This window comes from Hippocampus zosterae, chromosome 1 (genome assembly GCF_025434085.1).
Source record: "Hippocampus zosterae strain Florida chromosome 1, ASM2543408v3, whole genome shotgun sequence".
Lineage (NCBI taxonomy): Eukaryota > Metazoa > Chordata > Actinopteri > Syngnathiformes > Syngnathidae > Hippocampus > Hippocampus zosterae.
The window spans coordinates 2,795,021-2,820,030 of record NC_067451.1 but is presented as its reverse complement, the minus strand read 5'-3'; the positions used below and the strand labels follow the sequence as shown (position 1 = coordinate 2,820,030).

The 25,010-nt window shown below is 46.2% G+C and overlaps 1 protein-coding gene across 10 annotated transcripts in view; it reads right to left on the bottom strand.

Annotated features, from left to right (window-relative positions):
* LOC127601505 (neurexin-2-like) overlaps positions 1-25,010 on the bottom strand; it is a 344,756-nt gene that overhangs the window by 247,979 nt on the left and 71,767 nt on the right. For 9 of the 10 annotated variants that reach the window (XM_052066883.1, XM_052066919.1, XM_052066875.1 and 6 more), the window contains one exon: positions 4,220-4,249. The exons of the other annotated variant lie outside the window; for it this stretch is intronic. In XM_052066883.1, the coding sequence (XP_051922843.1) occupies positions 4,220-4,249 (30 nt within the window). The remainder of the gene's footprint in view (positions 1-4,219; positions 4,250-25,010) is intronic. 10 annotated transcript variants of the gene reach the window in all.

Here is a 25,010-nt window from a genome sequence, read left to right as displayed (position 1 = left end):
TTTAGGCTAATTGGGACCTGTTGAATGTAAAAACAAAGAATTATCTTTTTACTTGATGTAACGTCCTCGTAAGTGGACGCCAGGCCCTTATAGTCCAAAATTTTTCATTATAGTCTTGAAAACCAAAGACGTCATGTCCACACATGTGGACGCCAGGTCCCAAGAGGCTGGTACCTAACTCATTGGCTGGTACTCATTCAGTACCAGCCAATTCTTGACCAAGTCTGAAAAGACGTTTAAAAACGTCTTTGGGAGTGAATGAGTTAGTAGCAACACATATTGGCAACATAAACTTCACCTGTTAAAAAAACAAACACAAACAAACAAAACTTAAAAATAAGATGCAACTTCTCCCTCTTACACGAACAGTAAAACTGTCAAGAAACGTCATACTTTCAAACGCAAGTAAGTTGCGTTTTTTTGAAAATTGCAGCCTGTGCTCGATAAATTCGGTGTTGACAGTTGATGACATTTCAAAACGCGACACACAACGGCATGTAAGTCGCGATTGATGATGAGGAGCCGCAGGATAGGAGGACGGGGGAGGTTTTCGTAGGGCAGGGGCCCCAAAAGCGCGAAACGGAGCACGCGCCGCGAAGAGACGACGTGGCACGCGGGCCCTCTGGGAAACGTCGAGTATGCACGCGCGCGCCTGCGCTCGCTTACGAACAGCGGGCCGCCAACGACCTTCACGCGCACCTCTTCGCTCGAGGTCCCGCAGCGGAGCCCCTACCCAGCCCCGTCAATCAGCATCAGCCCGGTGACTGTAATTAATAATGAACTCCGGAAACGGGCGATTCGACCGCTCGGAAATCTTTGGAATTGTCTTTTTGTGTCTTCATTTTCAAGCAGATTCATTAAAAATCAGTTCAAACAAATAAAACGCTGTCGCCGTCCGTCTTTCTTTCCAAACAGCTGCGGCCGCACAAACACAAACACAGGCAGTCTATAAAGTTGCCCCCCCCCCTCCGGTGGGCTGTGAGCGAGATGGCTATCGTGACCTGGACCTCGTCTATTACGTTGCGGGCCAGATACGGATCAGGCTCAATACTTCCTTCATTTTCCCCGCGGTATCTTCTGGGAGATCTGCATTAGACCCGGCGGGACTCTATCTCGCAGGGCTCACTTCATTTCATTTCACTCCGTTTGCATCTACGCGAGTTGTGAAATAAGGAGAAACCGGATGAGTGAAAAGGATCCGTAACTCCCGGAGTGTGGAAACAACCGCGGTTTAGATCCTTTAAAAAAACGTTTTTTTTTGTTTTTTTTTAATTAATAGCAATAACCAGCTTGTTAATTTCACAAATAGCTTCCGGGCATGACCTGCCACTGATTTGGAAATATTAACGCGACACTTATTTGACTAAATCCACCCCGCAGGCCGCTTCCATCCATCTAATGTCCTTATTTAGCGACACGAGCATGTTAGGAGCCACTCGCTGCGAACATTAAATGAAAAGCTCAAGCACGGGAATATTTACAGGGACGGCCATGGAAAGAGACGAGGGAAACGTTGGTTTAATTTCAGATGCTGCCTGCCCAGCGTGCGGCGTCGGAGGTGGTCTTCCAGACAGACAGATAAAGATCAGCGGTGACTGAGGCCTGGGGTTCGTCCTTGCGTCAGCGGTGAAGGGCGGCCGCGGCTTTCGGGAGACTTGACATTGATTTTTTTTTTTTTTTTTTTTTACCCTGGCCCTGTAATATGACGGCTGACGTGACGGCCAGAGATCATTAACGGTAGCCGCGGCCTCGGTTAACGACGCGGCTGGCTTTTTCTGCTTCACATGCATCCGAGCGGTGCAGAGGCACGCTAAGCAGAAAAAAATGTCGGGGAAAAAAAAAATCTTTTTTTCATCAGCAGCATCACAAAAAAAAAAATCTTTTTTTTTCCCTGACAATTTTTTTTTTTTTTTTTTTTTTAACGTGTTGAATGTTCTAAATAGGATTATTGATTTTTTTTTTTTTCTGGGGTCCATCCACATGGGAGCAAACCGTATTAATCCTGGAAACAAGGTGATCGATACAAATGGCTGGCTAGGCAATGCCGGATGAATAATCAGCTGGTCCCCCCCCCCCCCCAACCCCCCCAGAGACAGATTTGCATTTGCATGCGTTCCTTTGTTACCGCTCTTTGCGATTCCAAATTGCTCGAACTGGCTTCCACACATGTTGGTTGCAGACAAATACGAAAGCCTTCGGATCAATACCGTCCTCACGTATGATTTCACAATCTTCCTATCATCTCAACTCAACTCGAGGACTTTAAAACAACCATTGCTGTATGCAAAGTTCTGCACACGGAGCAAAAATAATTCATACGACAATAAACATGAAAACAATAAATTAATAAGAAAGAGAGTAGAAAGCAACAACAAAAAACATCAAACTAAAAAAATAATAATAAAAAATTGAAATGAATTTGCAGATGAGTTTGAGAGATGGGCAAGCGAGGGGGCTTATCGAAAAGAGGGACTGGCAACGGAAAACTCTCCATCCCCTCTGAGCCTCTACTTAGTTCTCGGTACCTCGAATAATGTCTGGTCTGCAGACCCGAGGTGCCGGGCGGGGTGTGATGGAGCTCAGAGAGGTCAGGTGGGGTGAGGCCATTTTAAGATTTGGAAAACAAATAATCCAATCTTCAAAAGAATTGTATCGGGATGCCATAGCAGGCGTTATGCGCTTCCTCTTAGGAGGCGAGCAGCAGCATTGTGGACCAACTGGAGGCGCTTCATGGAGGATTGGCTGACTCCAAAGTCAAGTGCATTCCAATTTTCTGATTGTGCGCGCTAACAAGGTCACGGCTAAAATAAACGGCCGACGCAGGATGACGTGAGCTTGTTGTTGAAGTCGGCCGGAGCGTTTGGATGAACGTTACCGTCGCCATGAAGAGAAAAGTTTGAAGGGCGAGAGATGAAGCATACAGGGACGGAGACTACGGGTTGGATCAAACGGTCAAGTGCTTGGTCCTTTTCGACGTGATAGCGTAGCGATTCCCCGCTTGTGTTTCGACATCTCGGGGGGGAACGTCTGCGCGAATGAAGCTCGAGACTTAAGGGTCGGAATTAAAGCAAAGTGATCTTTGCCCATATGAATCATGCGGCGCGATAATAGAAGATAGGAAGCCTTTTTTTTCCATCTTATTTTTTTTGGTAGCAAAGGTCAGAACACTCACCGACTCCGGCTCTTGTTCACTCCTTTTCGATTTCATGAACTTGGCTTTGACGCGTCCTACCGCCCCTACCCACCCCCCCACACCCCTTTTTTTTTTTCCCCTACGGACAATTCTGACTGAGCGTCCGGTGGCGTTGAAAGGTCAACAAATGAGGAGAGCAAGACTGAGAGAAGAAGACAGTCCTCACTTGGAGGCCAACAAACACAGAAAGGTCAACGGAAGGAGAGAACCATGAGGAAGCGTAGCCAATGGGACTGGAGCGCCAAAAAAAAAAAAAAAAAAAAAGTGTTGGAAGTCAGCTGCAAACGATTTGAGCACTTTTGACAAACAGCGCGAGCCGTGGCGCGTGACCAAACGACGGCCGTGAATGGAGTCGACATGAAAAGGGGTAATCAGCAGCATCACAACAACCGCGCGGCTCTTTTTTCTTTTTCCAATCCAACAAGCGATTACCTTACCTATCTCCACCACCCGAATGAGAGCCCTTTCAAGTCACGGGATTGCCAAACAATACGAATGTCAGCAGAGCGGTGATGAAAAACTCTGCGCATTCGACACACGTTAAAAAAAAAAAAAAAAAAAAAAAGTCGTTCACCGATCAAACCATCATTTTGTTGTTGTTGTTGTTTTTGTTGTTGTTGTTGAAGACGCAGAAGAGTGTTACCTTCAGCCCCGGGGTGAAGTCATCGGGGGTCAAAGTTGGTCAGGGGTGAAGGTCCAGGATGTTAGCCATAGGACAGGACAACACATTGGTGGTCACAGTGCGAGGGGGGGAGGAGAGCGGGCGTGGGGACAAAACAATGATATGTCACAAAGGAGAGGACGGAGCGAGATGAGGGGAGCGTTTAAAGAAGATGTTTGAAGGGGTTTTCGGGGAGGCAAAAAAAAAATTTGATTTTAATGTTGCAGAGGAAAGGTCAGGAAAAAAAAAGGTAAAAAAAAAAAAAGCAAAACTGTTCAAAGGGCTCAGGGGCAAGGAGTCAAATCCTCGGGAGTCAACTGAGGAAAGCAAAAAGAGAACCCAAACAAAAGGGAATGAACCCATACCTTGGTCGTTTAATGTCAGGTGCGCCAGACCTTGAAAGGGAAACACATAGACAAAAAGAACAGAAAGAGGAAGAAAAAGAAGGTCATAAAGGGCACGGGAAGAACAAAAGCATTGTCACAACGTTGGACTGCAGTTTGTGACAGACATCCTGGGGCAGACACGGATGTCAGAGTTCAAATCAAAACAGAAAAAGAACAGAGAGAGCGAGAGAGAGAGAGAGCGCTACAAAGAGAGAAAGAGAATACCAACAGAAAACACTTTTTGAGTGAAGTTTGTGAAGGGTTTGAGAAAAAAAAAAAAAAAAAGCATTTTAAAAAATTTTTATTTTTTTGCCGCAACGCCCGAAGGCTGTTGCTCTCACAAATGCTTTTTTTTTTTTCCCCCCCTCTGGAGTACTTATGGAACACAGAAAAAAAAATGTTTGGCAGAACCGGCTTCAGCAAGACTTGATCTTTGCTGTAACTCAAATTATCGGAGAAGAAAACCGCTGCAAGGTCTCATGCGGAGAAGGTCAGATGGGCTATCTGGAGAAGATTAGTCCAAAAGCAGATCACAGCCTCAAATACGGACTTGGCGGATGCCTCTCGCCCAGAACTGCCAGATAACGGGCGACGTTCGTCAGGCTCAAGATTGCAAACTCATTCAACCTTCCCGTAAAAAAAAAAAAACACCAGCCGGGAAACACCTTCGGTAGAAGGAAAAAAAAAAAAAAAAAAAATCGCCGCGAGCAAGTAAGCACCAAATGACCTTTTTTTTCAACAAGGAGACTGCACCACAAAAGCAAACAAATATTTTAAAAGCTGTGTTGTGGGCAAAGAAGGAAAAAAAATGACACAAACTACTCGAGTCAGGGGAGGCAAAAAGAAACAAACAAAAAAAAAAAAAACAACGCCAATCCTGAGGATTCAATTGCTGGAATCTTAAATCTGACAAAAACTAAACACAAGTGCCCAAACAAAGCAATTGGATTTGACCGCAGGCCAGACATACTTTCAAGAGGCGGTCGGGCAAGTCGACACCATCCAAGTGAAGCTGTCTCCACTCCATCGATAAATAAAGAGCGATGGCTCATTTGCAGCGTTGGCTTCGCTCTTGCCACGGGAGCTCAAACGGCCGAGAAATTTCCTCTTTTCGAGAAAATTGGACTCACGTCAAATTCTTGGAGCTGCAATCGTACTGACGATTCGGGACGTTGTCAGGGTGAAAGACGGAGAGAAATGACCAGAACTTTATTTGTGTTATTTTGATCAGCCAAGGGGCGGCCCGGTAGCCCAGTGGTTAGCACGTGGGCTTCACAGTGCAGAGGTACCGGGTTCGATTCCAGCTCCGGCCTCCCTGTGTGGAGTTTGCATGTTCTCCCCGGGCCTGCGTGGGTTTTCTCCGGGTGCTCCGGTTTCCTCCCACATTCCAAAACTATGCATGGCAGGCTGATTGAACACTCTAAATTGTCCCTAGGTGTGAGTGCGAATGGTTGTTCGTCTCTGTGTGCCCTGCGATTGGCTGGCAACCGATTCTGGGTGTTCCCCGCCTACTGCCCGAAGACAACTGGGATAGGCTCCAGCACCCCCCGCGACCCTAGTGAGGATCAAGCGGTTAGGAAGATGAATGAATGAATGAATGAATGAATGAATGAATGATCAGCCAAGATCGTGTTCGGGAAATCCAAGATGGCGCCCACACTCAGAACTTTTCTGCTCACCTGCTTATTATATAACAGGGCTGGCAACTCGTTTCCTGAATATTCATTCATTCATTCATCTTCCGAACTGCTCAATCCTCACTAGGGTCGCGGGGGGTGCTGGAGCCCATCCCAGCTGTCTCGGGCAGTAGGCGGGGGACACCCTGAATCGGTTGCCAGCCAATCGCAGGGCACACAGAGACGAACAACCATCCGCGCACACACTCACTCCTAGGGACAATTTAGAGTGTTCAATTAGCCTGCCACACATGTTTTTAGAATGTGGGAGGAAACCGGAGCACCCGGAGAAAACCCACGCAGGCCCGGGGAGAACATGCAAACTCCACACAGGGAGGCCGGAGCTGGAATCGAACCCGGTACCTCTGCACTGTAAATCCGACGTGCTAACCACTGGACTACCGGGCCGCCTCATTTCCTGAATATGAAAGAGTAAAATGAAAGATAGAAAGAGTCCGGTTCCACCACCGAACTTGCGACCGCCAAATTTGTCTCTGTAGCTTGAGCAACTTTTATTTCACTTCATCGTTAAAACTCATTCACTACCAGCCAATTCTAGACCAAGTCTGAAAAGACGTTTAAAAACGTCTTTGGGAGTGAATGAGTTAAAAGTCATTGTTTTGGACCACAGTGGCCATCAGGGACTCCGGGAAAATGTTTCCCGAAATTTATATGGTGGCCGAACAAAGCGCGTGACGGCTGCCGGTTGACTTTCTGAGCGACGTGTGCCCAACGACGCCCCGTCGCCCATCGAGTTCCATAGCGTCAAATGATCAGTATCATTTGAATCAGGGGTGTTCGAAAGCAAGCTGGAGAGGGGCTGCTTTGCAAACAAGACCCGTCAGCCCCTCCAAATTGAAGCACAAAGCCTTTGATCACAACTTTTGGCATTTCCAAAGCCCTCATCCCAAACAGAGGCTGAATAAATACACGGGAGGGGCGTTTGTTTTATCTGACCTGGCGTCCGGTTTTCTGTTGGCCCTTTACAAGAACTCCAACCCTCCTGTTTTTGTTCCCTTTCTCATAATCCATTAAGTAGATAAGGCAAAGTCTCCTGCGACGAAACAATGAGGCTGTTTCGCTGCATATCAAAACGGCTGAAATTGTTCAACCCCGGCAGGGAAGCAACAAAACGTGGGCACAAGCCAAATATGACTGGGGAAGTAAGCTCTGGAGTCTTTGTGTGTGTGTGTGTGTGTGTGAGGGGGGGGGCTACGTTGGGTTTTTAAATGGCAGCAACTGGTACGAGATATTCTTCAATGACCTTGGAAGACGTTGATGCACCACAATGTCCCCCCCCCCCCCGCCCCACCCACGAGACATGAAAACGTGACGAGGCACACAAACGCACAACAGATGGGACGGCGCCGATGGAGCACGCTCGCATCGATCCGTCACTCCGGCCCCTCCCTACCCCTTCCATCCTCGATCGGATGGACACATGGACCTTGGCGTGTTTACTCACCAATGCCCCCCCCCCCCCCCCCCACTGAGGCGATTGGGCGGCATGTTCAATAGCGGCATGCTCCCAAGGGCTCTTCGCAGCATATGGCCGCCACACTTTACATACTTGCGCTTCATCTTCCTCTCTGGTAGGATGACACCGCAGCAGGGGAGGGGTTGGGGGGGGTCGTGATGTTTTCCAGTATTGGTAGCGTGGCAAAAAGGCGAGCGGTAGCTAGAGCAACTTTGTAAAAGTCACCTAGAAGAGCACGAGGAAGAGGGAAAAAGGAAAGGTTGCTACACCCTTGGCGCGTGTTATAAAAGGAAACGGCCTCTACAAATCAGTGGCTCTTCCACAGCCCGGGCACTGTTAAAGTTTCATCGCGTAATCATCGCCGTATGTCTGGCATAAGCCAAAAGGTGCCGGCGGGGCTCGCGCTGCTTTTGTAAGACATTTGTTGAAACACGGTTCCGATTGAAAGGGAATACAAATTCCTCTCGGCCGGCTCGTTTAGATTGCACGTTGTGTCTTTTTCGCAGCTTAAGTAATATGGAGACAGCTCCAATTGAAAGTGCTGGAATAATTCAAAAGGGACGAGACGGTGAGAGGCGAAATATTGAGAGTTATAGGATTGTGTTTAAAAGGACGCCGTGGCTCTCGGTCTTTTAAATTATGAACAGCGTGTGCCCACTTTCTCAAGTTACGTGCCGTACTTCATAACTCCTTCTACTTGTTTGGTAAATATTCATCCGCATTCTATTGAGAGCCGCCATCGCGATGGCGCTCGAGGATGGCACGGCTTTAATGCTGGAAGGGGGGGGTCAAAGGTTTTCATCAATGCTACTTGTGGGCCACAAAGGACAGCGCACATATTTCAGTTTTCAGAATAGATTTTTCAACGCGTGTATAAACTGCTCTCCAAAAGCAACAACAAAGGGTTTGACGCACATACTACGATTTTTTTTTCCCCAGTGCAAAGGACTCCTCTTGCATAAGAGTTCTCAAGGACAGCAAAAAATTACTCAACAGCAAACCAGCATTCAGGTTAAAAACTCATTTTTAGTTCAGATCAACTCACTCAAAACTGTACTGTTATAGAAAAAAAGGCCTACTCACGTTGTAATTTTGGGCCAGTCTATGGACAACTAAGCTGTGTAGTCCATCTAGCTGTGAATGGTGATATTACAACTTAAAACTAAAGTCGACGCATCTTCTCAGTACGGCAAATACAAATTCGCATAGTCGTGGATTTTTTTTTTCAACATTAGACTTGTTTTGTTGCATCTTCTATGGTTTCTTTTCGCGCCATTTACACCCACGTCGAAAATACATTTTTTTTAATTCACGAAAGGGCCACTCAGAGTTTCCCCTTCCCTGATCTACCTACATGAGTCCATTTTTTAAACGACGATGTGACGCAGCCGTGTGGGTGTTTTGGGGGTGAAATGCTACCCCAAGGGTAAACGATTGCGAGCTGCTGGTTTCACCTTTATTCCGAATTCGCACTAAGATAAGATAAGATAAGATATCCTTATTTGTCCCACACTGGGGAAATTTACAGCCTCCAGCAGCAAGAATGTAGGTAGAAAGAAGAAAAAACATCTGAGAAGGTGTAAGCGAGTATACTGAGAAAAAATATTCATTCAAATGTAACAGTAGAAGTACTCCAAGTGCATTCCAATTGTTTTATTATGTATTGTACTTTATGTTAACTGTTTTGTAAAGCGCTTTGTTACAGCTGCCACTGTTGTGAAAGCGCTATATAAATCAGCATGTATTGTATTGTATTGTAATGATATTATTCGGGCAGCCCGGTAGTCCAGTGGTTAGCACGTGGGCTTCACAGTGCAGAGGTACCGGGTTCGATTCCAGCTCCGGCCTCCCTGTGTGGAGTTTGCATGTTCTCCCCGGGCCTGCGTGGGTTTTCTCCGGGTGCTCCGGTTTCCTCCCACATTCCAAAAAAAAAACATGCTTAGCAGGCTGATTAAACACTCTAAATTGCCCCTAGGTGTGAGTGTGAGTGCGAATGGTTGTTTGTTTCTGTGTGCCCTGCGATTGGCTGGCAACCGATTCAGGGTGTCCCCCGCCTACTGCCCGTAGACAGCACCCCCGCGACCCTAGTGAGGATCAAACGGCTCGGAAGATGAATGAATGAATGAATGAATGAATGAATGAATGATATTATTCCTATTTTGAGAGTTAAAATGATCATTATTACATATAAATATATTGCGTATGTGTGTTCACAATCGTAAAAGCATGCTTCCAACTTGGCAACACGCACTGTATTTCCTGTGTGTTTTTACAGAAATTCCAACGGGAACTATTGACCCCCCCCACGCCTGGAAAGACACTTAAGCCTGCGCGAGCGAGTCATTAAATCTTTATGGTCACTTTCCACTTTACGCAGCAGCAAAAGCCATCATCTGTCAGAAGTGATGCACTAAGTTGTTTGGAGACCCTCTCGGCATACGCGCCGCTGTATCTCCAGCTTCCATTAGACGGCGCCGCACTGTGTAATTAAGAATGCATATGGCGACAGACACGTATGACAGATGAATCGCAAATACTCAAAATGTCGAAGTGGGAGGTTCCTGTAGGGCATCGGTGTTATATCGTGTGAAATAAAAATGTATTAGTTTGGGTGGGGGGTTGTTAGTTTGTTTCCATCCATCCATCCATCCATCATCTACCGCTTATCCGGGGCCGGGTCGCGGGGGCAACAGCTTTAGCAGGGAAGCCCAGACTTCCCTCTCCCTAGCTACTTCTTCCAGCTCTCCCCGGGGGATCCCGAGTCGTTCCCAGGCAAGCTGGGTGACATAGTCTCTCCAGCGTGTCCTGGGTCTTCCTCTGGGTCTCCTCCCGGTGGGACATGACCGGAACACCTCACCGGGGAGGCGCTCAGGAGGCATCCGAATCAGATGCCCAAGCCACCTCCTCTGGCTCCTCTCGATGTGGAGGAGAAGCGGCTCGACTCTGAGCCCCTCCCGGATGACTGAGCTTCTCACCTTATCTCTAAGGGAGAGCCCGGACATCCTGCGGAGAAAACTCATTTCAGCCGCTTGTATCCGGGATCTCGTTCTTTCGGTCACGACCCATAGCTCGTGACCATAGATGAGGGTTGGAACGTAGATCGACCGGTAAATTGAGAGCTTCGCCTTTTGGCTCAGCTCCTTCTTCACCACGACAGACCGATACAACGTCCGCATCACAGCAGACGCTGCACCGATCCGCCTGTCGATCTCCCGCTCCCTCCTACCCCCACTCGTGAACAAGACCCCAAGATACTTGAACTCCTCCACTTGGGGTAAGATCTCCTCCCCGACCTGGAGGGGGCACTCCACCCTTTTCCGACTGAGGACCATGGTTTCAGATTTGGAGGTGCTGATTTTCATCCCAACCGCTTCACACTCGGCTGCGAAACGCTCCAGGGTGCAATGTGAGCTGGGCGGCAGCCAAAGGCGGGGACCCTGGCGGTCCGATCCTCGGCTGCAGAAGCTAGCTCTTGGGACATGTTAGTTTGTTTTTTTCCAAATGACTTGGAATGAACGTGACAACGTTTTGTGATGAGGTTGATACCCCAACCCAAGAGCGAGCATCTCATCTGCTCCCACACGTCTCCTAATTAAGTGCGCAACGCCGAGTGAATCACTTTGATGCACACATTTTGTTCATTAAAACGCAGCTAATATGTCACGGGATCCGTCTGGAAAAATAAACCTCGTCACCCGGAGACTGGCGAGAGGGAGGAGAGCCGAGCAGCTGCCTCGCGCGTCGTAATCAAGAGGTTCATAAATAAATAGGACCTCCATATGTCGAGGGAGAGAGCCAAGACTAATTTTGTGTTTTAGCCGCTGGAAGCTAACACAACCGCGGGGGTTGTTGATGATGTCGTCACTTGTGGTAATTTACGACAAGCAGACGCCGGATTCTCAGCGGAACTAACAGGTTGACGCATCCGGTAAATAAAACGCGTGGATGTCACCAGCACCTGAACCTTGTCAGTTTTTGGCCCGGAGAATCCACCAAAAACCAATAAGATCTCCCTCTGACCTCTATTTTCCTTTCATTTATGAGGTCGCAACTAATCATCGTTTCCCAAGTGAGATCTCGCCAATACGACCCACCTGCACTTCCCTCTCCGCCGTTCCTCATTTTCCACGCGCGGCAACACAGATGCAGCCCACGAGCGGTCCAGCCGCCCTTTCCGCACAGGCAATTTCATGGACTGAATGCCTCTGATTGCCACTTTTGGAATCGCGCTCATTAGTTGAGCCCGAGAGCGAAGAGTGGGCAACAGAACGCATTGTTCCGAGCGGCCATTTTCAGTTTTTCCCCTCCTTTGCTCCCTGGAAGCGGTAATTGTGGTGTCAGACGTGATGGAGAGGCTGACAGGGTCATTAGCGGGGAGGACGTTTTTCACACTTTATATACAAAAACAATCAATGCATTTCAACTCTACGCGAGCGCCAAGGAGGCGACCTTCATTTCGTAGGCAGTTGACACCCTCTTACAGGGTTTGAGTTGAAATGCGGCACAGAATTCATATCTGCGCAAAATATGTAAACAAAGTCATGTGATGGCATTCGTCTTGAGTTTTGGTGTCATGGGTCGGGTCAATTAGTGGAGCCTAGGTTTCAAAGCAAACATGGCGAAGCGGCATTTAGCTGTTATGCTGCACGGATATATATATATATATATTAGAGCTGACAGTTTAGCGCGTTTTTATTGGCATTAATTTAAATGAATTTTAACGGGATTAAATTTTTTCTCGCGAGATTAACGCGGCGCACGTCACAAGCGGATGTTACTTGTTTGGAACTATTTTGTGTGGAAGGTTACAGTGTTCTGCGTCCATATAAATAGAGCGGGTGGAGCTTCTTTGTGTTTGTCTGACAGTGGTAGCGACCTAGCGAAAATAAAACGTGTCCAGTGTTGTCATTCGAAATGAGGTCTACACAAAAACTGTACAGAGACTTCCGCACAAGAAGGACCAACACAATCAACATAGCCTGACTGTGTTAGGGGGAGTGACCCCCCCACCCCTTCCAGAATGGTTTGCCCCAGCAGCACGGGAGAAGTGCGTGCGCTTTTTTGTACGGCGGGCAGTTTTGAATACAGCGGCACATAATGAACACTGGTGTCCAGTGTCTCGTTATTCTTCAACAAACATACAGAAACAGACTGCAGTGTTCAAAATAAACTTGAGAAAAACGAAGTATGCAACCATGGTTTAAATCTACTATAGGCTGAGTACTAGTTTACCTTAGATGTGCACTTTATAATGTTATATTGCTCTGTTTTGATTTTATAAAAAAAGCTGTTAAAGCAGCTGTTGTGTGACAAAATATTGTTTTCACTGTTGTTGATGGACAGTAATATTGTGTGAATAACTGCTCCAAGTGAAAAATGTTCATGTAAAATTGAAAATCAAAATTGTTATTTCAGTAAATATTTGCATTTGGCACATAGAAAACTGATTCATGATTCCATGTTGATGAGAGCATTAAAATGGGGGAAAAATAGGACAAAAAATGTAAAAGGAAATTCAGAAACGATAAAAAATGTGTGAGTAATCACGATTAATTTTTTAGTCCATTTGAGTTAATTATGACAGTTGCATTTTTAATTAGATTAAATATTTTAATCGTTTGACAGCTCTAATACATATATATGTATATATATATATATATATATATATATATATATATATACATATATACAGTACCGGTATATATATATTTTTTTTTCTTTAAATCCAACTTTTGATTAAGCATTTTTAAAATTTGTTTAAAATCGATGTCACTGAATGGTATTTTAGTTTGTTTCTTTTCTTTTGTTTTTAAATGTCCATAAATATTTTGTTTGTCATCGCGTTTGAATCTTGTCAATGTCGATTCTTTGACAAATTTTCTTCAGTTTTCTTTGCTTGACAAATGTTCTGTTTGTCAATGTTTCAGGTGTTGTGCATTTTGTTGTGCGAAACGCATTGAGTCGCCTTGTTTATTTAAGGTGCTATATACATAAAGTTGCCTTAGCTTGCTATGGATCGTTTTGGTGTCACGCACCTATGCAGTAAAAACCCGAGGCACTCCTCTCAGCGGTGGAAGCTCCAATTAGAAAGACGCATTGGTGCACAACAACTCCTCGCCTTGAGCCGCTGCTGATGTTTCATGTTTCACTTTGACAACTCTCTCGCCCCCTCAGCCAGCGTTTAGTGGCTTGAGTCGCGTTACCCTTCCATGAGCAGAGCAGCGGTGACTAAAATCACATCAAACTTCTTGGAAATGTGGCATGCCGTGAGCTTTTCGGCTCTTTGTTGATTGATTTTTTTGATGTCGGGGGAGTGGCGGCACGCGATGACAATTTCTTCCAACTGGGTAAATGAACTCAACGTCTGCAGTGAGGAATTTTAAAATGAAATTAGTTCATTTGTTTTAAAATCTAATTGCAAATATTAGATATAAGTACATTTTTCTATATTTTTGAAATGCTCCTGTTATTCAAAATACGTGTCACGAGTGGGAATGCTCTGATCGATCAGTGGCCGATAATTATCGGTCAATATTCGAGAAAAAGTGCATGAGCAGTGAACTTGATCAGAGCCTTTAAAGGTCAATTGATCACCCTGTGTGCCTAATTGTTTTAGCAAGGGAGTGGAAAAGTTTTCCAAAATGTTTCCCTCATGTTACTCTTATATGTGATTTAATAATATAACTATATATAAGTATAGAAATGTTACTGGCTCTATGTTACACGATTATCTTTCGTTTATTTTTTACCAGCAATGCACAGCGCATTTCCAATGAGGCAATTGACATGGACGTCATTACTTCAAACAGTTACGATGCGTTTAAAATAAATAAATAAATCGGTGACAAATGTTAGCGTTTGAATGTAAAAAACATTCAACTCCTCGTAAGAGAAAAACACACGTATATGACAGGTACTTACGTTCGTGTGGCTTTATTAAATCATAATAATTGTGAAATGTTGCCGTGTTCTGTTCATAAAAAAAATTTGGGGCGTTGACCCCCAAAAACAACAACAACAACAACAACAAAGTCAGCCTTGTCAAATGCGTTTGGGAATTGAGCAAACTGTGTCTTATTTTTAATGCACCTGCACTGGCTTTGCCGCGTCACCGCCGGCGGAGGACTAGCATTAGCATTAGCATCTCGATTCGTTGCGCTCATCTCAAACCGAGCTGCAAAGAGTTTCGAAATACATGTCGGTTACTGTCTGGACTCGTTGGCATTCGAATTCGATCGCTGCAGCAATAGTAACAGTTAGTCTTATACAGGTAAATTATTTATTCTCGTATTTACGGTGTGTCGCGTCACCATGACGTCACGCCAGAGTTATTCTTCTTTAAATCAGAATGTATTGTATTGTATTGTATTGTATTGAATTTTTCCAAGGTTACGCGGGTGCCACCCGCTGTTCAAATAGAGGAACTACAGTTGAAAACCTTACTTGAAGTACAGTACTCTTATATTCCTTCCGCAACTTTTTATTATTCTTGTACCTGATGAAATTAATGATTAGATTAGTACTTTAACATACTCCTACGACTGCACTATATGAAGCAAGTTCAATTCCAGCTCCGGCCTCCCTGTGTGGAGTTTGCATGTTCTCCCCGGGCCTGCGTGGGTTTTCTCCGGGTGCTCCGGTTTCCTCCCACATTCCAAAAATATGCATGGCAGGCTGATTGAACACTCTAAATTGTCCCTAGGTGTGAGTGTGAGTGTGAATGGTTGTTCGTCTCCGTGTGCCCTGCGATTGGCTGGCAACCGATTCAGGGTGTCCCCCGCCTACTGCCCGGAGACAGCTGGGATAGGCTCCAGCACCCCCCGCGACACTAGTGAGGATCAAGCGGTTAGGAAGATGAATGACTGAAAAGGATAGAAATTCAACAAATGTTTTTTGTCAGTCAACTGAAGAAAAAAAAACGGATTAATTGAGCTATTTGAACCCCGCTAGGCAAACCATAGAACGGAACAGAACATTCATGGCTACGCACTACATGGATTATTGAAAAACCAACAGCGCTCACGATGACATCTTACAATCGGGCGTTAAAATGAAGGTGGCGCATCGAGCCCTGATGTGCCGACGCTGTGCGCCGCCATTCGGGAGCCAAAGTCACGTTAACCAGGTAAAACCGTTATTTTAATTGGCTATTATTTTGCAAATATACTCCATACGATAAAATGAAAATGGAACACCGAATCAAAGGGCATTTTTGGTTGGCTGCAGGTCGATAATTTAGGTTTGGCTTTAATTCTGTGGACAAAAAGAGGACTCAAATAAACCTCGATTATTTCATTTGAACATCAGACTCCTGAAGTAGACCAGTTCCTCAAAGACACCACAGGAGCACTGAGCTTAATGTCGATTTCAAAATGGGAAACGGATCATTATTTGGAAAGCTATCATGTGCACATCAACTCTCACTTTGGCAGTTTGGATTATTAGCTGCCAGGTGCAAAACACCCCATTGTTGGCTGCTATTTGCTCAGCTTCCCTAATTAGTTTAGGGAGATGAGCGCAAAGAGGAGTAGTGGAAAAAAAAAAAGTCCTGTGCATATATTCAAACAAACGGGGCCCTGAATTGCCGGCAGCGGCGGCAAAGCGGAGACGAGCATGAGCTGATCACAAGAAAATTAAACGGCACTGAACCTTGTAAACAAATATTCCGACACCGCTCGACACAATGGCGGAGACGTCTGGTGCCACTGTTGTGTGAAATAGGCCAGCTCTGTGCAGAATGGCTTTTTCACGTATGACGGGAGCAGAGGAGGGAAAGCAGTGCGGGGGGGAAAAGGGCCCAACAAATCCACAGTGTCTATTTGTGTGTGGCTAACAACACAAAGTGCCACTTCCGGGGAAACAAACAAACAAAAAAATGTCTGAAAGGTTTAAAGTCACAAATACAGTGAACTGTGTACATGGGTAGACAATGTGCGCACAAGCTAACTCCACTGTAGCAGCTAGCGGACCCTTGTTGGCATGGCAACAGGGCAATGAGCACCTATGTGGCGAGTCTACTTTTCTTTTCGTACGTTTTAACAAGAAATAACTCGTTGTAATTGGAAGAATACAGATGTTGCAAGTCTTTTAAATGAATAGATTTTTTTTCCAAGGACTGGTCCAGCTGAAATAATTATTCTATATATTGGGCATATTTTGTTTTTGTTGAGAGGGAGGCATTAAATGCAGTCGGGTAATAACTGTGTTACTCAGAAATGACATCGTGGAAAACGCTATGCTAATGATTAGCATCGATCGTTGTGTCATTCAAACACAAATAATGAAAGACATCACAATCCTCACAGGCGTATGTTCTTTATCCTCTCTGAAAAATGCAAAAATTGCATCTGATTGAGAGTCATCTCAATCAGGTGGGCAACCGGTGAGCACATCCGCCTCACAGTGCAGATTCGATTCCGGCTCCGACCTTCCTGTGTGTGCAGTTTGCATGTTCTCCCCGTGCCTGCGTGGCTTTTCTCCGGGTGCTCCGGTTTCCTCCCACGTTCCAAAAACATGCATGGCAGGTTAACGGAACAATCTAATTTGTGACCGCGAGCGTGAAGGGTTGTTTGTCTACGTTTGCTCTGCGATCGGCTTCCAATCGATTCAGGGTGTCCCCACACTACCGCCGGCAGACGTCTGCGATAGGGTCCAGCACCGACGCCACACCCTCAGATAAGCGGATTGGGAAATAAATGGAATGAATGTAGTCTGGAGTGACGTGGTCACCCGTCAGTGATTCAGAATATAAAACGATCGTCCTTTTGAACGCTTGTGGTCACACGACGGGAGGATTGCCTAATAAGAACGCTCAAGCAAACTGCTCCCCCCACCCGACACAACTTCATCAGATCATATGAAGCGTGAGGCTGTCGGCCACCATGACAGCTCTTTAAGGAAAGCGCTCCATCTGGTGTTTGCTTTCTTGCATCCTTCAAAGCCGTTCTTTTACCTTGCTGATCACCGTGCCCACCCTCCGCTATCCACTCCCGCCGTATCTGGCACGAGATGAGAGGAGCCTCGCCAATATGCCTCTGTCAGCAGCTACATGGCACCTGCAGCTGGACGCCGCGCACACATCAGCTTATCCCCCCGAGCGGCCTCCACCCAACAGTGGATTAGTGAAAAAAATTCGGCAAAATATGGCAATTTACGCTCAAACGGTGAGGTCATAAACTGAAGCTAGGCCGACACTTCTGTGCCGTTAAATTCCATTTCCGTCGCGACACTTTTATTCACATTACAGTGTAGAAAATAGCTCGGCGCCGGGCCAGCGTAACAATAAAAAATAAAAAAAAAACATAATAATAAATGATTAAAGACTGTGTGAGGATTAACACTTTAATCCACAATGCTCCATGAATGCTAATGCGGAGGCTTGTTCAACCCCTCCCCTGCCCCCCCTCCTCTTTCCTTTACTTATTAGAAGCTATTATGCAGCCATATAAAAAGATTAATTATGGTCACAAGGCAAGAGTTATTACTTTAGGTCTGCCCTAAACTCATAAATCCTCCACCGAGTACGACCGCAAAAGTGTTCATCTCCTGCGTAACACAATCAATCGGATTCTAGATTTCAGAGCGAGAAATACGAATCCCTCCCCCCCCCCCCCCCTCCCCTGATCAACCTCGACTTACCTGGCTCGGGAACACCCGTCGCGCGACGGGACTGATGTATAATTACAATGTGTTGAAAAGGCGCGGATTACAGTCAATCAATTCCCGCAGACGCTCCTTTAATTAAAACTAATTGTCAGTTAAAGGTCGCAGCTGTAAAGCGGGACGGAGATTAATAATAGCTACGGCTTCCAAACTGAGATCCAAATCAATACGTCTTTTGGAATATTTCATGAGGATCACATAAGGAGCTAATTTGTAATTTTGACTGAACGAGCTGGCAGCTTTTCAGACTTATTTGCATTCCTCAACTGTTTTCCCTCGAAGTGAGCCCGCCCGGGGTCGTGAAGCGCGGGGAAGGGTGGTTTGGGGGGGGGGGGGGGGGGTAGGGTGCTGTATGTCTCGTCAACACTCCATCGCCATGATCAACCCCCCCCTCCCCTGCCCCCGGCCAAGAGATATGGTTACTCTGCGTTTCTGAATGGGGGAGTTGGAGGGGGGTGGGGGGGACATCTGCAACTGCCATTCTCCAGGCGCGGTGCCAAGCAAAAAGCCAAAAAATAAATAAAGTGGTAACAGAGTGCGAATGTGTGCGCGCGCGTACCACCCGGGGTGACTTGCTGAGGTCATGCATATTAATGAGCATCTGTGGTTGACAGAGAGCATTCTTGTCGAAAATAAGTGTGTGTGTGTGCGTGTGTGCGTGTGTGCGTGTGTGTGCGATGTTCTAAATGATAATGACTCCAAAGAGGATATTCTAGGAGGAAAAACTAACAACAATCTGATGCTGCAAATGTGTGATGTGATGCAACTTTCAAACATATATTACAAAAGCCAAAGCATAATCGCATGTGCAACGCGCATAAGTTTTCTGCAACATTTATACACACACACGTATATATGTATGTATACATACATATATGTCATATATGTATGTACAGTATATATGTACTATAATGTATCCATCTATTTTCTGATCCGCATTATCCTCACAAGGGTCGAAGGGGGTGCTGGAGCCTATCCCGACTGTCTTCGGGCAGTAGGTGGAGGGGGGGGGGGGGGGTATATCGGAGTACTGTCTGCTACTGTCTAGAGCAGCGGTGTCCAAACTTTTTGCCAAGGGGGCCAGATTTTATGTGGTAAAATGTCGGGGGGCCGACCTTGGCTGACATTCTTTACATTGAACAACAATATTGTTCAACAAATTTTAGTAAGCCAGTCTGTTTCACATTTCCGTTTTTATTTTAATTTCAACAATCTTAAGAATTTCTTTTGGTTCATTTGAAACGGGTATATCACATGCAACTGCTTATTCACTTGACTTTTTCTTAAACAGAAGTCTCCTGATTGCAAATTGATTGATTTGAAACATAAAATGTATCACCATGACTTTTCAATAGTCACAAAACCTTTGACTCGAATAACAGGGAAATGAACAAGCAATACACATATCCACAACTGCAAGGATCATTTGAAATATGACATATCAGTCAATATAAACACGGAGTGATGTCTTGTTACCTCGTGAGTGATGCCCCCTAGTGTCTAAATGCTATTACTCATTTAGTGAATGCTATTACTCATTTAGCCACTAGAGGGAAGCAGTACTCTATAAAACATCACTCACCAGTCTACGAGACCTCAGTCAATGCACCACGTGTTCCATTGCGCCCAACCTGCGGGCCAGACGGCACTGATTTTATGACGGGGGCCGAGGGCCGGATGAAATTCGACCGCGGGCCGGATTTGGCCCGCGGGCCGGACTTTGGACATGCCTGGTCTAGAGCATGATGTCCAATTCGGATTTTTTGTTCAATCCGATCGTTTTATCTACTCATTGACATCACAAAAACAAATGCGACTTCTAACGTGAATGCAATGGGCCCACGATGTGACACGCATTTGCACAAAGCACAACGGCGAGTGATACAACGACAAAAAAATGATTTTCCGGAAGTTAATAGGGTCATCTAACATCGCCAGAGTAGCAAGCCGGGAGGAGGTCGAAATTATTTTTTCGTGTATGAGGTTACCGCTCTTGAATCTCCTTTTTTCCACAGAGATCGTCTCTGCTTTATGTTTCGAGTGGGATTATGTGAAAGTCAAATGTTCGTCAAATGATTGCAGTCAAATGTAAAGGCTACAAGTTTGCAGATTCACGGATGATGTCGGTCGTCACTAGAGCACTCTCTCCCGCCCGCGGTTTTAATCACGTAAGGGCGAATGAGCGTTCACACAGCAAACGCATCACATACAGTACGTGTCGTATATTCGAGCATAGTACCGGTAGTTTTACTTTCGGCTTCTCATTGTCTCATTGTGATTTTTTTTTTTTTGTATCAAACGTTCTCGTGTTATCTGTACTCCGTATTAGTGAGCACAGCGATCCTTCGCTAGTTCGCGGTTCGTTTATCGCGGATTCGGTGCATCGCGGATTTTTTCAAACATATTCATTACAAAAGTATATATATTTTTTTTCCTCCATATACATGGAGTACAGTACTGTATTTGTTGCTCAATGTGACTCGCTGCTGTTTTGCAGCTTCTCCCGGACTGTTTGCGGACTTTAAAAAAAAAAAAATATATATATATATATATATATATATATATATATATATTTATGTATATGTATTTATTTTTACCTGTATATGCTAATTGGTTGCTACTTCGCGGATTTTCGTTTATCGCGGGTGGTTTTGGTCCCCATTAACCGCGATAAACGAGGGATTACTGTATTCAAGAGTGTAGAATTAAACAGATATTGGTTTTGAAAAAAAAAGGGGGCGGGGGGGATCGAACATCCCTACTCTTTTCTGCCCCCCAACATGGCCGACGTGCATGTGAGAGGGCGCGAGCGTGCGCGTGGGTGGCCACCCCTCGCCTTATCTCGTTCCGGCAGGCCACTCTGCCGACACGCACTCCAAAGAGCCCCCTCGTTGTCATTCATGGCTTCACACGTCTTCGGAAAATGTCATCGCCAGGGGAAGGGAAAGGGAAGGGAAGGGAAGGGAAAGGCGGGCGAGGAAGAGCGACAAAACCCGAAACACACAAACTCCAAAGTGCTTTGGGTTTGAAGTCCCACACAGCCTGCCAGTTACCTCGGCGGGGTTTCGTTATCTCTACGACGTCGCCGACGCCGGACACGTCAACAACTACTGTAGAAGAAAATGGCTTGGTTACTCATGAAGTGCGACAGTATATGTCCCATCCTCTCTTTGAGCCCTGTTGTTGGAATCTTACAATGCAATAAATCACGACTGGGGCCATTTTCATATATACAATATTTTTAAATTTTATTTAGACTCCCCTCATCTATGGTCACGAGCTATGGGTCGTGACCGAAAGAACGAGATCCCGGATACAAGCGGCCGAAATGAGTTTTCTCCGCAGGGTGTCCGGGCTCTCCCTTAGAGATAAGGTCAGAAGCTTGGTCATCCGGGAGGGGCTCAGAGTCGAGCCGCTTCTCCTCCACATCGAGAGGAGCCAGATGAGGTGGCTTGGGCATCTGATTCGGATGCCTCCTGAGCGCCTCCCTGGTGAGGTGTTCCGGGCATGTCCCACCGGGAGGAGACCCCGAGGAAGACCCAGGACACGCTGGAGAGACTATGTCACCCAGCTGGCCTGGGAAAGTCTCGGGATCCCCCGGGGAGAGCTGGAAGAAGTAGCTAGGGAGAGGGAAGTCTGGGCTTCCCTGCTAAAGCTGTTGCCCCCGCGACCCGGCCCTGGATAAGCGGTAGATGATGGATGGATGGATGGATGGATTTAGACTCCCAACCACTGTGCTGAAATCATCAGATGCGTCTCAGAAAAGTATTCAACTGCATTTCCTGTTCATCCATCTACGCCTCGATGACATGCCTTTCCACTAGGGGGCGAATAACTTGCGCATTTGACGTCCAGAATCTTTTTCATTTACTGTACATTTGCAAAGGTTTGAATTAAAACCATCAATCCATCCATTTTCCGAACCGTTTGACCCTCACTAGGGTCGCGGGGGGTGCTGGAGCCCATCCCAGCCGTCCTCGGGCAGTAGGCGGGGGACACCCTGAATCAGTTGCCAGCCAATCGCAGGCCACACAGAGACGAACAACCACCCACGCCCACACTCACACGTAGGGACAATTTAGCATGTTCAATCAGCCTGCCATGCATATTTTTGGAATGTGGGAGGAAACCGGAGCACCCGGAGAAAACCCACGCAGGCCCGGGGAGAACATGCAAACTCCACACAGGGAGGCCGGAGCTGGAATCGAACCCGGTACCTCTGCACTGTGAAGCCAACGTGCTAACCGCTGGACTACCGGGCCGCCTGAATTAAAACTGTATAGCAAAACTCACTCTGCCATATTTGTTCAAACACAAACACTGACCTCTGCCAACAATGGGTCACAATACGAAGGGCCCAAGTGATCAGGGGGGTCGGGGTGGGGGGGAGCGGAATGTATTTCTGCCCCTGATAATTTGCACGTCTATTCCATCACAAGCAACGTATCAATCCACTGGCCGAGTGGCGTCCCGTGCATTAGCGTCAGGTGGCGGCTGACAGCGCGCCGGGGCGGCAACAGGCGGCTGAGTGGAGGCCATCATAAATAATGAGCGCCATCCATTGCGGAACGTGCGGTGCCTCAGAACAGGTTGGGCTGGAGGTGGGGGGGGGGGGGGGACAGAAAAAAAAACTAGAGTGATTTATGATCTGTTTTTGTGTGTTTTTTATTTGTGTGTGTGTGCGTTCATGCGCACGCTTCACCTTCAGCATATGCAGGTGCTGTGACTAAAACACACATTGACACTCTAAGCACAAATTAAAAAAAATAGAAATGTCAAAAGCATTTTTTTATAAAACAACTTCTATATTCACTTTATGGAGTCAAGAGATGCACTCAGCCCTGAGACGATGATGACGTCATCTTACAGTTGCCATGGCATCCTCCTTGCGGTATCTTTTCTAAATAGATTGACACCCGTGTCCGTGTGTCAGTGATTTGATTTGATGGACGGTTCCGTTAGCACATGTGTGTGTGTGTGTGTTGAATTGTGTGTCAGACTGTTCGAAAAAAAAAAAAAAGTTTCTATATCTGATTTTCCAGGAGCAAATCACTGGTTATTGGGGTTAAATCAAATTGGCACCGTTACGTCAATACACGCAGATGAGACGTATTCACGCCGCCAACCTGTCAAACGCGCTTTTCAAATAGCAATCAAAATAAAATGGCGACGCGCGCCCGCCTTTGTCAAGTGGGAGTCGACGAGGAGAAGCGAAATCACGACTGCCGAACGTTTTGCCAAAGGGCGGCGGGGACAGCGGGGCTGATTGCGGCCACCGCGTTGCGAAAAACAAATACGAAATCACGTGCGTCCACGTGTCGGAGCTTCCGACGCCGACGGGCCCTCCTGCGGGAGCAAGTGAAGCCCGTTTGATTCAAAGTTTAGCGGCTGATTGGCCGCACGCTGCGTGTGCGCTTTGCGCTGCTTTTGTGTTCGCCTCCATTAGGTATTGATTGGTCGGTGTGAGAAAAGGAAATCAAGAGGTACTTGGAATAAATGCGACGAGAGTCCTGAAGTGGCCTATTCGTGGAAAAGTTTGAAAGGAGGGGGGGGGGGGGGGGAAACACCTCCAGCAGGAACGGTCTCATAAACATTTTGACATCGCAAATAAAGGTGCCAGACAAGCAAGTTTCTTCAGTGTAGGCGGTGATCTGTTGTATTTGAATATTTGATGGGATGGTTATTTCATTTAACATTTGCTTATGAAAGCGAGTCTTCTTTTTTTCTCTTTTTTTCAATAAATATTTGAAAGATATGCCCCAGCTCATTTTGATCTGCGGAGGCCGAGACTCGCCATTTTATGTTCCGCTTTAACTCCAATCTCGAGTTTCAGCGGCTGCGGCAAAACATTTCCGTAGCAAACGTTGGCAGCGTTGGACCAAAAGACAAAAGGAAATTGCGTGGGCTGGAATTTGGAGATGCGATTATTTTTGGGACACAGACGCAGAATCTGGGGCAAAGAAATATGAATCAAGACGAAAAATTGGCTCCATGCAGGAATCTGACCAAAAATGTCCTTGACGGGAGACGCACGTGCACTCTACTCCGGCTGGTAGCAAACGATGGCTTTTATAGCACCCATTATTTCCACGGGGCCAAAGGAGTGACATCAAATATTTAAAAGGTGTCTCATGTCACTTCATGTCTGAAAGAGAAAGTAGCGAGCTGCAGGAGTGAAAGCACCGAGGGGGAAACCCCCCACCTCCAAAACAAACGAACAAAAAAAACATGGATGTTTTTGTGGGTGAAAATATTTGCTTGAATGAATCGCATCAATTTAAGGTGAACTTTTATTTCAATCAATTAGTGTTGGATACAAGTGAGCCCACTCATTTGGCCAATTTCTGGTGAACTTTTGCCATTTTGTGTGTGAATTTATTAAAAAAAAGACAGTCAACCTCCCAGGTGAGGTTGACTGTCAAAGTAAACCTCAAACTAGAAGAAGTACGTTTATATTTCAGACCAACATGATTGACCAGGGCGGCCCGGTAGTCCAGTGGTTAGCACGTCGGCTTCACAGTGCAGAGGTACCGGGTTCGATTCCAGCTCCGGCCTCCCTGTGTGGAGTTTGCATGTTCTCCCCGGGCCTGCGTGGGTTTTCTCCGGGTGCTCCAGTTTCCTCCCACATTCCAAAAAACATGCATGGCAGGCTGATTGAACACTCCAAATTGTCCCAAGTTGTGAGTGTGAGTGTGAGTGGTTGTTCGTTTCTGTGTGCCCTGCGATTGGCTGGCGACCGATTCAGGGTGTCCCCCGCCTACTGCCCGAAGACAGCTGGGATAGGCTCCAGCACCCCCCGCGACCCTCGTGAGGATCAAGTGGCTCGGAAGATGAATGAATGAATGAATGATTGACCAGCACATAATGGCAAATGCACATATAACCCTTCAAGCAACTGATATTTGAAGACATTTATTGGATTGTTCGTTTTATTTTTATTTTTTTTGTTTTGGCT